The 17940-nt window shown below is 40.8% G+C and overlaps 1 protein-coding gene across 5 annotated transcripts in view; it reads left to right on the top strand.

The window, feature by feature from the left end:
* The window catches only part of LOC122872291 (sodium-driven chloride bicarbonate exchanger-like), a 62737-nt gene that overhangs the window by 326 nt on the left and 44471 nt on the right, over nt 1-17940 (top strand). For 3 of the 5 annotated variants that reach the window (XM_044188319.1, XM_044188318.1, XM_044188321.1), the window contains exons 2-3: nt 1039-1351; nt 3159-3188. In XM_044188319.1, coding sequence (XP_044044254.1) covers nt 1304-1351; nt 3159-3188 — 78 coding nt within the window. In that variant the 5' untranslated portion in view covers nt 1039-1303. Of the gene's footprint in view, nt 1-1038; nt 1352-3158; nt 3189-9169; nt 9308-9438; nt 10098-17940 lie in introns of those variants that run through there. The other 2 variants (XM_044188322.1, XM_044188320.1) reach the window with 2 other exon arrangements.

The following is a 17940-nucleotide window of genomic DNA, read 5'->3' as shown; positions in this document are numbered from 1 at the left end:
AGCTAATTAATGAATCATGTTATCCTTTAGAAGGCTATATGCTTAATAAAATGAGAGCTACTGGTTAAATCACTTCTATGACACCCTGTGAAAGCCTGTCATCTTGGGAATCACTGTACTTGAGTTAGGCCTACTGATAGCCTACTACTAAAATCCACGTTTTATTACTCTATATAAATAAAATTGAACTGAATTATTAAAGGCTGCATTGATCTAGTAACTTTATTACAATAAGACACTTAGGCCTGCATTATGCTCTCCTCTGTAATACTGATATCCATGTAATAGCATTACACTGTATAGGCTACCACTGAATTGAAATAACACAATTGGATTGTGAGTAAATCAAATTCCAATATGCTTTTCCAACCAATGCTATTTGCAGTGCAGCAGTGCTAATTGCACTGTCTAATTGTCGTTTCGTGTGTTTCACCAGAGGAGGGCGCTAGTGTATAAACTTCACTGCAGTAGCATCCTTGTGTAATTGCACCATCGCGTCCTGCAGCTAGAAATAATGATGGGACTGCCAGTGCATCACTGCATCTGCTATTTGTGTTGCGCGGGATTGTCGCCAAGAACGTTTGACACAATATCATACAATATATAGCTCATAGCTGAAGCGAGTGGGCTCCAGCTTCTGGTCATGATGATGGCTGCGGCTGTTTTCAACCTCTTCTAACAGAGGGCCTGAATGGCGCAGGCCAGTGGTTGAGAAAATCCACATGGGTAACCCGAACAAGACACACTGCGTACATTAAAGAAGGCATTGCAACATGATTGTATGGCTGCCTTTAAACTGGATCTGACCTCTGTAGGTGAAATGATACAAAGAGATCATATAGAACTATTAAATCGTAGGCTAACCTATAAGAGTAGCCCATACAATGGAGCTACCCTATGAATGAAACGCCTGGTGGCTTTTAAATTCACAATTGAGTGATACACATGCCCCTGTAATGAAACAGCCTATTACAAGAGATTTTTCATTTGAGAGTCTACGACTAAAATGTATCCACATATGCATGTTTGTGTTCGCAGCGGCTCTGTGTCTCACTCGTGCGCCTCATCATCGCATCCAGGGTTGAACGCGTGAAATGGGAAGCACTACCTCCCTCCTTCATGCGTAAATTATGTAGGGCAGGACGGGAATGCTGTGCTACCTCCATTTGAGAAAACCCGGCCGGTGAATGTGAGGGGAAACCAAAGGAATCACAAAAAGCCAGCCTCGTCTTCAACAAGCGCTTGACAAGAAGCGGAGTAGCGCATCACGACTTGCCCATTGTGAAGCCAAGGAGAAGAAAAGATGGACATCACGGATCAAGGAGCTCAAATGGAGCCGCTCTTACCAACGGTAAGACTAAATAGACACGCTATTGTTTATGTTAAATTTCGTATAGGCTACTGTAGCTTTGAATCTCGGACAAAGCTAAATGGACTGGTTGTCATGAGTTTATGTAATTTCTCTTTAGAATAAAGCAGGCACATTTGGGATGAAACGTCCCATAAATGTATGAAGCATTTTCAATGCCTCTGTATTTCAAAATGACCCATATTTTGACTGCGTTACTGGTTGTGTCGCCTGGATATCATAGCAAAGATTGGTTGTTGCGCACCATAAATGGACAAAATTGATATTTTCACCGTGTGCACAATTCATATTTGAACAAAAGATTACTCCCTTACTACGAAGCCTTCTCACAGAAGGCATTTGTGATGCCCCGAACAGGTTGAGACAGTTTTACACAGCAGCTACAGTTATTCATTGGTACCCTACTGCCTGCATGGAAGGGCTCCTGTTGCCTTTCAGCCAAAATACTATGCTTTACCAGTCCACCCAGTTTTTATACTCTTTGTAAAACGTGCTGTCAAGCAGTTGCTTTAAGTATACAGTACTGTGGGTCTAAGATGTTATACTAAGATGAGAGCATGAAGTGTTTGATCCTCACAGTGAGGAGACAGAGGGAGGAATATGCTTCATCAGTTTCATGTAATGAGCTCACTGTCTTTCCATCTTTCCATGAGGAGCTTCTCTGGATTATTATGATTTATTCATAACCCATTTGGCCAATTTGTATGCATTTTGAGAGCGTAACACAGAATATTCATAAAAAGTAATCCGATTTTTTCACATGTGTACATGATCGTCATTGTATTTCTGCCCGAGCAGTTATCTCTCCCTTCTCTTGAAATCACCATCCATCCACCTGAAATATAGAGAGATGCCACTCAAGCATCCCAAAGTCTTATTTATTTCACTGAGACTTATTCTCTCCAGTGTGCGCTCGGGTTGTATCACATGTTGGTTGAGTACAACAGGGAACAAACAGGTTGAATATGTGTCCCGTCAGGTGAGAGCCCAATGAACCCACTGGCAGAATTCCATGTCTTAAATATAACACATTGAGCCACTTGAAGGCAGAGCCTACTTCTGCGGTCAGCCTCTCCTTATTAGCATTCAGGTGCGACTGTGCTGAGAAGGAAAAAAAAAAAAACTTGGATGCACAGTCAATGCCAGAGGAGAGAGATGAAGTATATTGCTTTGTGCTCACCATGTTTAAAAGCAGTGATTGCTCTGGAGGCAAATCAATACTCTCCTCGTTTGTTCTCTTTGTGGATGTGTTACATGAGGACTTAGTTTTCCAGAGCTTACAGCGTACAGTGAAGCCTGACAGGGCTGATGTGGCGTAGGATGGCTGTTCTGTTTCCCCTGCAGTCTCAATGCAGTGTGGTAGCTTTCCTGTTATTGTAACTCGTTGCTGCTTCCCCTGTCCCTCCGCCTACACAGCAAGCGAATGCGTTGTCATGGTTTCACCAGGATGTGTATGGGTATGTGAGGTGTTAGTATGGTGAGAATCTCAGGGACTCCTCAGTATGTGACAACACAACATGGCTAGAAAAAACAATCCTATTGTATCCCATTCTACCAGGTTACAAGGTTCCCAAGGTCAAGCATGAGAGTGTGTTTAATTTACAGCAGGAAGGACTGTATCTGAATGCATCATTGCTAGTGCCATTTCTCTTAGTTGTTTTGAGGTGGGACACTTGAATTTTCTACATGTTAAGAGATTTCTTAACAGAGCATCTTCCATGACAGTATTGTGTCCACATGCCTTGCTTTTGTCCTGTTGATTGATTTCTTGATGTTCTTTGACTTGCAGGAACAAAGTTCTCAAGAAAATAAAGATGTGGTGAGTACATTTCCCATTCTCTCCACCAGGCCTGCAAAATGTCATATTGATTTGCTGTGTAATAACAATGATAACGCAGTTTAATTCACTTGTTAAAGACTAGATTTAAAACACAGGGATACAATCAAAAAATCAATAGAAAAAGCAATAAAATAAGAAATATAAAGGGCAAGGCAAGAATAATAAAAGGGGGGTCACAAGAAATGTACTGACTGTCATTACATTAAAGCAGGTCTGTAAAGAGTTTTAAGAGGTGCAGTGGTGAAAAGTAATTAAGCACATTTACTCAAGTACTGTACCTAAGTACAATTTTGAGGTACTATAAATACTTACTATACTTCTGCTCCACAACCTTTCAGAGTGAAAAATTTTACTTTTTACTCCACTACATTTATTTCACAGCATAGTTATTAGTTAACAGAAAACATATGATAAGCTTATAAAATACAATGTATTGTTAAAGCGGCTATAATCAATATTTTTTATAATAACTGCTTTTGTGTAAAATAGTGACAACAGAAACAGAAAATTATCACCTGGCTGTGCAGTTCCCCTCAGTTATACAGAGAGTTTTAGTGTCTTTCAGCATATTGTTTTGGTTTTACACCCTACAACTTGGTTGTTTTGGTTCATATACCACTCTTATCAGCGTTGTTTCCAGCAGCAGCAGGCAGCTTTTTTTAGAGAAAATGCTAAAAAACCAATGTACGTTACCTGTCCAGCACCAAACAGTAGCTGGTGAACATAGCGGAGCATTTAGCAGCTAAAGAGCCAGATATTTCCTTCAGGACTTAGTGGAGACCAAACCAGAACTAAAAGGTGAGTGAATATTGAACTTACATTCATCAGGTGGACACAAACATGACTCTAAATGAATGCCAATGTTGTTCTGTGTCTGCTCCAAGTGTAACTGTTTGCTAACAAGTTTGCCATCTTTATAAAGTGATAATAAGTGATAAGTCGGTCGGATTAAGTCAGACTGATTTAAAGGTCAGTGTTCAAGATTTAGGGGGCTCTATTTGCAGAATATGGCGATAGTATTCACAAGTATGTTTTCATTAGTGTATAATAACCTAAAAATAAGAATCGTTGTGTTTTTATTACCTTAGAATAAGCCCTTTATATCTACAAAGAAAGCAGGTTTCCTTCCACGGAGGCCGCCATGTTGCACCACCATGTTTCTACAGTAGCCCAGAACAGACAAACCAAACACTGGCTCTAGATAGGGACGTTTGCGATTTGCGCGAGTTTCTCGGCCACCGTAGTTTCTCCTACATGCTTGAAAGGGGAAGGTGAGGCGAGCGGTATTCAAATGGTTGCAAACTGCAATTTCACCGCTAGATGCCACTAAATCTTACAAAAGGCTCCTTTAAGCACAACACTGTTAATGTCTTGTGACCCTTCACAGAAAAGCGTCTAGTCGGGCCCTTTATCACATTTCAGATGCGTATCAGTTGTTAGCAGTTTCACCAAAGATAAATGTCTCCTCTAAACATCTCAGATGGTTTCATTTAAGTAACGAGGCCCAAAGGTAAAATATCCAATATGTCACAAAACAACAATTAGAGAAAAGTCCAAAAAATGAATATAAATGTGTATAGCAAAACTTTTATTGCTTTCCTCTCCCATTAATCATCTCACGACCCCTCAGCTTTATCTCGTGACCCTATGGAGGGGCCCGACCCCTAGGTTGGGAACCTCTGGACTAAACTAGCTAACTGTATATAAAGTAGTTAAAACTAGCTTCACTTCGAACAGCTACAACAGTAAAATACTGCTTACACATTGATGCATCAGTATTAACAATCTAATGTCATATGTAATATATCAGTCACAGGGGACATTTTACTGCAGAATGAGAACTTTTACTTTTGATATTTGAAGTACATTTTGTTGATAATACCTATGAACTTTGACTTTACTACTTACCTAATTTGAATGCAAGACATACTTGTAATGGAGTATTTTTACATCACATAGGTTTCAGGCAGGCTGTTCTATTTTCCTGATGGCTCTGATGGCAACAGTGTGATCACATTTTGCTGTTAATCCATGTTTTCTATAATCTGTAATCTACAGTAATATTGCACAGCTGTATTTGGTTTCTATCTTTAAGTAGCCAGCTTGTTGAGCAGATGTCACATATTTTTAGATCACAATTGTCACACATGTCATTATGTATCTGGCAGCTACGCAAGGCTGATAACGCACTGGGTAAATAAATAATGATAGATAATGGGAATGAAGTGAAATGGCTTTGAAGAGCTCACAAGATATGAGTGTAAGCAGACAACTGAGCCAGCCGTGGAGAAGAGTTTTGATGCATGCATGTCATCTGTCCTGATAGAATATTGCTTATGCAACTGTGGGCTGTGAGCCAGGCTAAGGACAAGGCTGAGCACAAAGTGTCTGCCAGTGGCCAAACTGTGAATCCTCCATATACTAGAACTTAGTTTTTTACTTCTACATTCCTAAATATTGTGAGGACGCAGGGATATTTGTCACCTTTTGTTGTTAACCCTTGTACTCCTGAGTAGCTGAGGTTACTTGTTAGATTATTGGTTTTTAAGGATAAATTCTGGGCAAGAGCGGTAGATAAATCAAATTTCATGTTCACAGATACATATAAAACGAATAAAGGTGCCTTTTGTGATACATGGTATAATGAATTATGGGTGTCATAAATAGATTATCTCAGAACTTAGTGTTTGAATAAATCTAACCACAAACTCAGTACTAATCTAATCTAAGCTTCTTATTGACAAGTCAAGAAGTATGTTTACTTGCTTCGTGAGAGAAGTACAGTATAGAGTTTCCCTTTGGGGATCAATAAAGTATTTCTGATATAGATCTATAGATAGAATATTTGGTGTAATCTTTAGCAATTTTATAATGAACACATTTTTTATACTAGTTTTTACGCTAGATTAAACACACTGTATGTAATTTCTTGCTTGCTTGCTTCTTGCCGCTAGGGGTCTCTCACATCAAAACAATAACAAAAGACGTAGTTTGATGATGTCGTGATGTAGCGTGGGAACATTGGAGTTGTTGTCTTCACCACCATTGCTGTCATTGCAATCAGCTTCTTCCGGTTAGGATTCCTTCAGTGTTCATCGTTCAGGAGGTTTTTACCGGGAGACTTATTATCCGCAGAGGTCTCCTCCTCTCCAAAACAAACGGACCGGGTGATTAAAACTGGTAAAAACACTGAATAAAGCAGTTTCCCATTAAAAATCTGTGTTTCTCCCGATGCTGTTCGGTGGACAAAGGACGTCCCAGAGGGGCTGCGAGTGGAGCTGCCGCCAACGTTTGCTCAGTTTGTTTCTCTGATTACTTAAGACCAGACCTCCGATGACTAAAATCCTTCATCAGGTTAAAAAATATAGTTAAAAAGGACAAAGATCTAATAAGTGTATTGTAAAAAGTGTCGCTTAAAACTGGATAAAAACTCAATTTATGACAACCACAATGCTGACTCATGCGTAAAGGGGATATGACGCCATTGACAGGCAACCAAATGAAACGCACCATTAGCTTGATTAAAATGATAGATTTCTCTAGGTTTGAACATTTTTGGAAACATTTGTGATAATGTGAGTACACAACTCAACAAAATATATAACAAAGGTCTAGTCATTTTCAGACATTTTAATGTGGAAAAGTTACATATTATAGCTTTAAGTAAGGTAGTTTGTGTACTTATTTTAAAGCTCTCTGATGGCTCGCTCCAGAAGACTTGGTGTAGACAGTTTCAGTGCAATAGCATTTGACATCTTAAAGAAATAGTTCAACATTTTGGGAAATACGCTTATTCACTTTCTTGCCGAGAGTTAGATGAGAAGCTTGATGCCACTCTCATGTCTGTACGCTAAATATGAAGCTAGACCCAGCAGCTGGTTAGCTTAGCTGGACTGGAAACAGTCTTTGTAAAAACGTCACTTTGTGGTTTTACGGGTGGTTATATGCCAGACTATTCCAGGAAGTTACTGCACCCGACCAAGAAATAGTCTGGCACATAACGACCAGCAAAACCACAACTTGTTGTTTTTACATCTCTGTTTTTGTACAGATTAAACAAATGAGATCGTTAGTGAGCTTTAGAGGTGCTGGTGGGTGGATTTTGTTAACTTTAGATAAAGCTAGGCTAGCTGTTTCCCCCTGTTTCCAGTCTTTATGCTAAGCTAAGCTAACCGGGGGCTATCTCCAGCTACATAGTGAGCGTACAGATTTTAGAAAGGCATCAATCTTCTCATCTAATTCTCGGCAAGAAAGTGAATAATCTTGAATCCAATCTTGAGAACTCTGTCTTGGCAGCTTGGACTTGTTCTCTGCCAGTTTTGTTCTCTGTTTTTGATTTATGTCCTGTCAGCCCTGTCTCCTAGAAATTACGTTAAATTGTTTTCCTAATTATGTTGTGGTGACAACGTAATTGCTGCCTGGATTATCGTCAAAGACAACGTTTATTTTAATGAATGAAACAGTACTGCGCAGGAGTCGCAAGGGAGTGGATGGCGGGCATACAAAGTGCAGGACTGTGACACCAGAATCCAGGGTTTGCGTCCAGACTCCTGTGGTTAGGTTTAGGCAACAAAAGCACTTTGGTTATGGTTGGGGAAAGATCATGATTTCGGTTAAATTTCAATAACATAACCATAAAAAAGTTTAATAATGCTGTAGTCACAACGAGGGGATAGTGTATTGCAAGATTGCCTATTTTGGCAGAAAACAAGTGAACTATGTTGTCAGTGAACATTTTACTGATACGTTCAGTATCAACATTTTTGCGACTTGCCAGGTACGTTAATTAACAACATTTCCTCATTATGTTAATAGAAAACGTCATTTACCTCAAAACATATTTGCTGTTGCAAATTAGTTGTGTATAAATGTAATTTCTAGGAGACTCTGCAGCACTTTTGGATTCTTCAAAGCATTCCTGCTGCTCTAAAACTATTTTTAAAAATGTTATTGATGTTTTGTTTAATTTTGCACCAGCATAAAAAGGGTAGGGGATTGACCTGTAGGAACCTGTGTATAGACTACTGCAGTCCTCAAACTTCTGTGTACTAACTGATTAGTCAATGTACACAAAATAATGGACAATGTGTAAACAAATCCCTTGTTTTACATTATTTTTGGCACTCACCAAGGAAAAGAAATGGGAGGTTGTATTTAAATAGTATGTTTTGGTTGAGTCCATTTAACCATCACTTGTGTTGCCAGTGTGTTAGCTGGTAAAGCAATAAGCATCATTAACATTGCTATGGTGAACCTGCGGTTTAACCTTGTTTGTCCTTGTACATGATTATAATGAACTCCTTTCTGTGCCTATGATATAATTTGTTGTATAGTGAAGGTTACAGAAATATATATCTTGAACCCCTGTCAACCACTTCTTGACTTGAACTCAAGTGGACCTGGTCCTGGATTTGACTTGGACTTTACTGGTGTGGCCCTAATTACAACCCTGACATAACAGCAGGCTCTCTGCCAGGCTGTCCAGTTAGGACTGGTTGATTGGCCGGGTTGGAGAAGATCAGTGAGAACAGACGGAGGAAGTCTGCTGGAGTTGCCCAGGCTTGTTCTTTTGAGCGTGGTGTTCTTGGATCAGTGTGAAATCTCTGTTTGATTTGGTGATCCAACTGTGCAAAACTGGCAGGCCAGGCGGGCAGGCAGGAAGCCTCCCCACCGCAGCTAGGAGCCTAGACCGGCTGTGCTCCTTTCCATGGTTAATTATAGCAGTGTCAGTGGAGAGGAGGATGAAGAGGGCATGGAGGTAGATAGAGGGAGAGGGTACAAAATCTTATGGAGAACGTGAGAGACAGATGGTAAGATGAGTAGAGAGAGGCATATAGAAAATTAGATTGTGTAGTGTTACGTGTGATTTGGCTGTCAAATCTTCACCTGTGAATATTACATTAAGTGTCATCTTTGCTGTTGAAAACTTTGTGAAAGATCAGACGACATAAACCACAAAGACAGCATTATTGTAATTTGACAGACATCTCAGGTAGCGCAGCAGAAATAGCTGCTGGTTCCTCCGGATCTGTTTCTAGCACACCATGTCTCGATCACAATTTCGCTGACAATGCACCACAGCCGCTTCTTTGCCTCAGGTAGGTTGTGCCGACACACACACACACACACACACACACACACACACACACACACACACACACACACACACACACAGACATATGCACTTAAAGATACACATACTGTAAACAGTAAGACTGCAACGCCAACCCTGTTCATTGCTTCTTCTACTCGAGGTGTTTAGTGACCATGGCACATGTAGCAGTGAGGTGTACCGGGGCTGTGTGAAGCCCCTTGTACAGGATGTTGTTGTTAGACTCTCTGCGACCTAGGGCTTCTCTTAGGTAACAGGGCTACAGAGCTTGGAGGATCAGCGGAGCAGAACTGTGCACTGCACAGCATCGGTGATGTCAGAGCGCTAATCTCTCTGGGGGGATTGGCGGATGGACGCTCGTCAGAAACATTTGATGCTACCCTGGATGAAAGCCGTTGGAGGCAGAGGGAAAGACAGAGGCAGAGTCGGAACTGTGCTGAGCAGAGCTGAGTTGTGTTCGTGGGGCTTTCGGAGTGAGGTTGCTGCCATATTCCAGCATGGGAAGAGCGGCTGAGGAGAGCGGCTGAGGAGATGAGAGGGTTTCACTAATAGCCCAACAGAGACGCTAACTCTAGCTTTGTCTGCTATTCTCTCGGACTCTCATATACCATCACAAACACACACTCTTGAGTCCAGAGTGGGGCTCAGGCCCTGAGCCTTAGCCTCTCATCTTACCATTGCCGCAAGCACAAGGGGAGTTAGCGGGCATCCTGCCCCAACCTTATAGGAGGCACACCATGCTCTCAGTGGACCACAATAAAGGATTTATTTATCAGGTAGGTTACTCTGATCTTGCATTCAAAAATATTCAAGCTGTAAGAGGGTGAGCATTTCTGTGACTTTGCTGTAATTCAAATGGGAAATAGTTAGCCACCACTGAGTCTCGTCGATTTTGGCAACATGCAAAAATATACATTTGTTTACCAGTTAAGTTTTAGACTGATTTGGATGCACTATAGTTGTGACATTGAGGTTAAACAGTAGCTACAGTAGATATTATGATAGCTAATTAGAAATATTATAACAATATTAGCTTGAAAAAGCTTGCATGTGATCTTACTGTTTTACCAACTGCATAACATTAATGCATGTATAGTTAATGTGCTGTGGGGGGCTTGCCTCCTGTGCTGCAGAGAGGGCCAGTTGTACTGATGTGCATGCAGAAGGTCCCGGGGAGGTTGGCTGACAGATGGGACTGTCATTCTGGGGCGAGAGAGAAGCTTATACCCGCTGTACTGACCCTGGTGATCTCTGAGGGAGAAACAGGCAAACAAAAGCCAGGAACATTTGTTGGATTTGTTTGTGTTTGAGCACTTTGTCATGTATATAGATTTCTTCCTGGTCTTTTCTTTTTTTCTGCTTTTAGGACATACAGAAAGTTTTTCTGCTAGTTCAAATCCAAGCAGCTTTTAAAAATCTCAACCTCCTTTTCTGTTTTTGGAGGGCAGTGTTCACACTCCTTATCTCCCTATGTCCGACAAGGTTAGCAAGAAGTGATGATGCAGAGATGTTCCCAGTGCACTTAGCATATTCTTCCCTGTGATGCTGCCGATGCTGATCCTGCTGCCATTGCCACGGTAACCATATAGGGATGAAAACCATGACAACAGAAGCTGTCAGCCAATCAAAGGGCTTGTACAGCTGCTGATAATCCATGTCCCCTCTTAGCTAGCTGCAAGCTATAGAATCACTCTGGTTCTTAGCACATGTAGAAAGTCAACTAAAGCAGATTGAAAGTAAATAGACAGATTGACATTAAGACCCAGTCTTAGTGATTTTGCATTAAAACACCACCTGCTTGGCTATTTTCTGGGCTTACTGTGGAAAATGTATGCAACTTACTACATCTTACATCTTACTTACACTAATATTATTTTTAGAGTACACCTCCTGGCCTAGATATCAAGGTATATTATTGTAAACATTCATCATCCCTGCTGTTGTGAAAGCCTCAGGAGATATCCCTAAAGAACATAGAAATGAGGTCACATAGTATCTGCTTCCCTGAGAGCAATGTGATAATGTGCACAGATTCTTGGAAAGGAGCTTGTGTGAATCAATAGGTCTGTGATTTATACTGGCCAAGAAAATGGAATATAAGCTCTCAGACAAATCTGGTGTTGACACTTGAAGATATCCTCCCTGTTGTTTTATAACTAGTTACGTATGACAGATAACATCGCTGGATAGTTAATATGCCCAGCTAGTGTTGTATTTACTGACATAATTATTTTCCATTACGTCTTGTGTTTTCATTCCCATGCACTGGTAGAAATCCAACTGTATGAAAATAAAAACACATGAAACAAAATTGACTTTTATTTTTGTTTTGCTGACTAATCCTTATTCCAAATGCAACATCTCTCTAACTGTTTCTAACACTGGAAGCCAAGGCATTAGTTTGAAAGCAGTTTTCATCTTTACATCAATTGGCCAGGCTCTTGTAAAATAAATGTGTGGTATCTGAGAGCTAAATGTGAAGCAGTAATTTTTCGTAAATTTATTTTTCATCTTTGTAGAACATGGAGTCATGTTTTATCTGTAGTTTGCTTGCATCCATAATTGGAATACGCGAAATAATCACAAAATTGGTCTTAAAAGTTAAGTACTCCTCCATAACTAGAAACAGAGAAAATAGTTTGTCAAATTCCTCCTCCTAATTTGTGGCATACTGTAATTTCAAGGGATGCTGTACAAGGCAACCCTACTTAATTCATTTGAGTCATGTTTTTGTTGGTGAAATGAAATTAACTTGAATTTCTGTAATATCAGTCCAGAGCATTTGTTCAGACTGATGCCACAGGAAAAATGATCGTTAAAGGGATATTCTGGCAATTTAGTATTGCTGTTAAACAAAGTTGGGGGGGCTCACAAGAGACAGATTAAAAAAGAGAATGGTCAAAATCAAATCAGCACAGGCAGAGATATTCTGACTTTTATTTCCTGGTATGGGTCAAACTCAAAACACACTGGATCCTACAATTCCCATAATGCAACTGGATGCTTGGTGTCTTTCATGGAGTTGCTAAGTGTGAGTGGCCACTGGTTCTGGAAATATTTTTCTTCATTCTGTGTTCTGTGTTCCCATTTCAAATTTTTCTTTCTGCTGAACATAGAATACAGGACTCTCCCTGATAATGTAACGATCATACAGATTTATTCTGACCACCAGTTTCAATTATGTCAGCTTTGTTTCTGAGAAATCATGTTTTGTCTACCAGTTTGGTGTGGTGGACAATTCAAAATACTATAATACCCATGATTCTTGCCACTGTTGCTGTGGAGAAAAAGCCAGTAAGAGGCACAAATCAGATGGGTATCGAAAATCGAAACACTCGTTATAGTCGTTAACAAAATGTAGCACCATAGTTGCTGAATTGACCTAAAAGTGACCCAGAAAATAATAGTGAACTGATTTAAAGAGCAACTTAGTACCCCATATTAGCTTGAACACGCCCCCTTCACAAATTCAAAAAAATGTATATAAACCCTGACACACACCATAGAAACTGAAAGCAGTGACACAGTCCCTCCATGTCTCCACCTTCCCTTGAAAAAGGAAAATAACGTCCATTGTAATGAACACTATGAACTGGACCAGGATCTATTGAAGTAACTGTACATGTAATGTGGATTGTTAAGTTAAGCTTTTAACTGTAAAATCAGTTTTCTCAACATCATAATCTTTAGCTTCTGCCCGCTATTAGTGGCGCACGTGACAGAAATCTGAGCTCGGAGATTGGACGTTTCTTGCCAAAATGCACCTTGGGAGTCTCGCCTCACGTTTTTATATGCACAGGCTTCATGACGAGTAAAATGAACTTCATGTGTGAATCGCCTTTAAACCAAAATGTCGTTGATGGTCTTTAAAAGTACCCTCCATCAATTTCTGCATACATACAAACACCATTAGTCAACAAAGTCAGTCTCCCATTGATTGCCACGACAGTAGCTCCAGGCTGTACACTGCTGTGACAAGCTGAATTACAATCTTACATTCGCTCTCTGGTTTACAGCTGTGGCAGAGTGGTCTACATGTGAACGAATGCTGACTGGGCTGTCGCTTTGCGAGAGTTTCAAATGAGTGGCATTCACCTTTAATTGCACTATCACAGAGAGGTCGGAGTCAGGATGAAACTGGAGCACAAGGTAGAGGAGATTTAGAGATGTAACTGTAAGATGTGGTGAAATGAGTCTGGTTAGAGTTGTGTTTTTGGAGCAGGATGTTCAGAAAGCATCCTCTGAGTTCAAGCAGATACATTTCAGGTCACTTTCACTGTTGGCTGGGCTGTAGCATTTGAAAATACACCACAAGATGTTGTGTACAGGATTATGCTGAGGGTACAGCAGAAGTGTTTTTCATTCATTCTGAATATTCAATAGCAGTGGTTAGGATTATCATTCAGTAAGTGTATGTGCAGGTAAAAAGACAGATTGTTCTATTTGGATATTTTTTCAGTTCTTGCTGGTATTTTTTCTGCTTACCAGTGGTCACCAGATGTGTTTACAAAAGCAAGGGCGGTGGCTGCCTGGTAATCCTGAGGACACACTGGCTTTGTTGGCCCTTTTGGGTCAATCACTCGATCCTCCGCAGGCACTGTTTAACAATGTCAGACATGAAACTCATTAGGAAGAGTGGTCGTCACACGGACCGCACGTGTGGCAGTCTGAGGTGTGGAATCAGGTGTTGAGAGGTGGCGGATGAATTGGTTTAGAAATGCCTCCAGTGTTTACCGTGCATAGAATATATCTGGGTGGCCCCTGTGTGAAAATGCATTTCAAAGTGCAGATTGATTAAAAAGTCTGCAAGAATGGTGCTTTTAAGTGCAATTGGTAGTTAGTGTGTGAATTCAGTGCTTGTTGCAGCCCCCCACATTCATCCAGCTTGGTTACAAGCACCACAAATAATAAATCAACCTGTGGGAAACCTGTGCATGGCCTCACCTGCTTTGACTTGTAACTCTAGATCCAGTCCTCCCAGGGACACCTGTTCTTCAGAGGGGAACACTGGTGGTAATCCCGTGAGGGATTTTAGTATTCAGGCTATTGCACTTAATGTATTATATTTTGTGGCTGATAAGGAAAAAGACCTAGAGTTTTATTGTTAGGTCAAGGTGTCCTCAGGAAAAGTGTTTGAAAGACTGAAATAACAAACTTTATTCAGGCTACAGAACTAGGCATATACTCGATGCAGGAGAATTACTTTTTGCAACTCGACCACCGACAGTTGGCTCGTAGATTCGGGTGTCAGCTACTAACGGCTAAGCCTGGAGCCTCTAGACAGGCTTAGCCACAGGAGCAGCGGGCTACAGAGCATTTGCAGTAACACTCCCCAACACCTGTAAACACACTTTGATGTGTAAAATCAGTGGAGTTTCCCTTTAAGTAGCAGGTTATATTATACATTTTGGGACTTAAGTGCCAACTTCTGATTTCACGTTTTGATATTTCTGCTAGTGCAGGATATTGACTTTGAAACTCTACTGCATACATCTACAGAATGCGCACTGAATCAAAATCAGAGTCCAATGTCAAGCCTTTTTCATGGAGGTCATGATGCTCTACTTACCATCACTGCACAAATGCTTGCACTGTGCGCACATACATGAACACACACATGCACTCTTAACACTGTGTGACATTAGAACATCCTCTGGTCCACAGTTCATTTCCAGGCCTGAAGCCTTTTGCTCCTCTTCCCCTGTGTTCTTTCATCCACACTGCTCCTCCCCATCACACCACTGCCTGCAAAGGGACTGTATGCATTAGTGGGCTTATGCATGATGTGTGTCCCCCTGTGTACAGTACATGTGCAGCCTGCATTGTATGACTCTGTGCAAGCTATTTGCTGCACATTTAATTAATAGGTGTGTAGGACTATGTACACACCCATCAAATCGATAACCTGTGAAGGAAAGAAGCTTCATGGTGAACACATTCTCGACACAAAGGTTCATGTTATGTTAGAGTGTGTCTATTTATCATGCTGGTCACATGTCTACCCCTCCTCCACCTATCCCATCCCGACTCCCCCGGAGTCTTGGTCACGTGCTCCCTGCTCCCGTTCCCCCTGAAGCCTTCATCACCGACCAGCGGACCAACCGAGAAACGGCTGATTTAATTCTCTCCACCACGCAGGGCCCTCCGTCACTGATCCCATGGTCAGAAACAAGGTTTTATCCTGCCATAAAGGCTGGCAGATTAATCTCAACCCAGATTGGTGAGCAGGGATACGACTCTCTGGGCTGGTCTGGGGTCAGAATCATGAAGTAGAGAAACCAGTGTCTATAAATAGAAGCAGGGACCTGCAGGTGGGGGATTCTGGCTCATCTGTCATACTGAGCAGGTTAAAGCTTTGTTTGGGACAGAGCAGAGAGGGGCAGAGCATCAGGTTTAGATATGTAAGGTAGTCATCATTTCAGATAAACTGTTGTTGCTAGGGAAAGAGTAAAATATACTGAAATAAATCCATTGTGAAAAGGAGGTGGATTATATTCTTTCTAATTCACTGTTTTCCCTGTTGTTTGAGGAAAACGGCCAAGATTGTAAACGCACTCTTTAGTTCTTACTATGTTGATAAAATCATACAGATCCAGTGAAAGGGGCAAATGAGTAAGGAGAAATGCTGCATAGTTACTCTGTCAGTGAGTAGCAGAATATAGCATGTACATGTATATTCCTTGGATATTCTTGGATATAGTTTTTTTTTTATTTATCAGAAAATGCATAGATTGGGATGGAAAGTGGCATCAGATAGGTACAGTAGGACTGAAAACTGTGTCATTTTATGAGAAGTAGTCATAGCTTGACATTTCATCAGACAGCTATTTAGATATTTAGTTGTTTTAGGCTTTATTTATTCAGAAAGTCTCAGTGAGATCAGGCTCTCTTTTACAAGAGATACCGAAAAACAACAAACACAACATCACGACACGATAATTCAGTCACACAAAGGAATTATGAGTGTCTCTAACTTGAGTTTGTTCTGCAGTTCAATCCAGTAGTAAGGTGTTACTGGAACCCAGTCTTTCCCAATTCACAGTTGGTGTGAGGAACCTTTAAAGCTAACCAGTTCTGTAATCTGCTTGTTCACTTTGATTTCCGCTAAGGATATTAAATATCTCAGCAACTTAGATACTAAGGCCTTTTAAATTAAAACACAGGTAAGCCGATGCCTTCTGGATGTCAGTGATGACCTCTGATCTTTTCATATAACTCACAGTGGTGAGTGCAATAGCTGTCTTGAGTTATAGTTTGAATGGCACGGTGGTAAATCCAGTATGCAGTGGTTTAATGGCAGCAGCATGAGTATACAGTTCTTCATAATCCAGTGTAGATAGTATAGTGGATTGTATAATGTTTTAAAGGGAGAAACCTAGCCTGGGAACCAGACCAATCTGCCAAGCTCATGTTTCATTTGCTCTGGCAGATACGTCTGGCCCCCCTCCCATTCAAACAGATTTCCACCCGTCCTGGATTTGGTTGGGCCAATCACAGCCTTTCATCTAATATGGGGTGGTTTTGATATGATGACTGACAGAGTAGTGTTACCGGTCCAGATTTGAAGTCACATGTCACACGTTTTGCTGCTCTGATTGGTTGAGACGGCGCAAGGCACCATTTGACCGCTGATCAAATATGAATCAAGATTCTGTTACCGTATTGCCTATTTCCTGCCTCAAATGTCTTCAGAAACACATTTTAGTGTACTGTTTAGCTGTAATTTGAGAAAGTTTATGCCCCAACTCGCATGTGTCGCTCAGCATGTTTCCAATTGCGTCCAGAGGCATTTTGGTCTGCGCCTGTTGATAATTTCCCTTGGAAATCGAAAATGAGGTTCATGCCAGGCCAGGAAAAACCAGCTCCGCTCTGGTATCAGAATCCAATTTGAATTTTACATTTTTGAGTGAGTCGTTCAACTGTCGTTCAATCTAACCAAACTCTTTATAAAGTTTTTAGAATGCGGTACTGTATTTATTAGATTTCTATTGAAAGTATGGGTCAGAGTAGGAACAACTAAGCTCTGTGCTCTCAGGATAAGGGCTTATCTGGGTTTCTGAAACCCGGATATGGTGTTTACATGCGCAAACACATAACCGGCATACTCCAAAAACCTGATCATAACCAGGATACTAGTGTGTATGTAAACACGCTTGATTATTTTCCAAGATGAAGGTAACAAACTCAAATGGGATTTTAATAATACTGTTCGGCCAATCAACTTAAAATATCACTGTAACAGTTTAGCAGTAAATCATTTAATCACTGCATTGCACTGCATTAGTTAACCACAAGTTTTTTTTTTTTACTATTTACAGTGAAATACAGCTGCACTGTTTCTTTTCCTTAGTGAGGGAAATTCAGATAAATGTGTTATAGTCTGCCTGTCATACTGAGGTGTGAGCTGTGACCACTGCAGTGCTAATGCAGAGGAGATGCAGGATAGATAGAGGGGACTTATAGGAGATGGCTATCACAGTACTTGTTAGACATGTACAGTATTAGATAGACAGAGGTTACAGTTAGTCAGATTCAATATATTGCAACACTGGTTTTAAATTCCTCATCCTGTTGCCATCAGGTGGTACTCATATTAGGGCTTTGAATTGCATACTAGCT

This window comes from Siniperca chuatsi, linkage group LG24, assembly GCF_020085105.1.
Source record: "Siniperca chuatsi isolate FFG_IHB_CAS linkage group LG24, ASM2008510v1, whole genome shotgun sequence".
Classification (NCBI taxonomy): domain Eukaryota; kingdom Metazoa; phylum Chordata; class Actinopteri; order Centrarchiformes; family Sinipercidae; genus Siniperca; species Siniperca chuatsi.
This window is presented reverse-complemented; position numbering and strand designations above follow the sequence as displayed.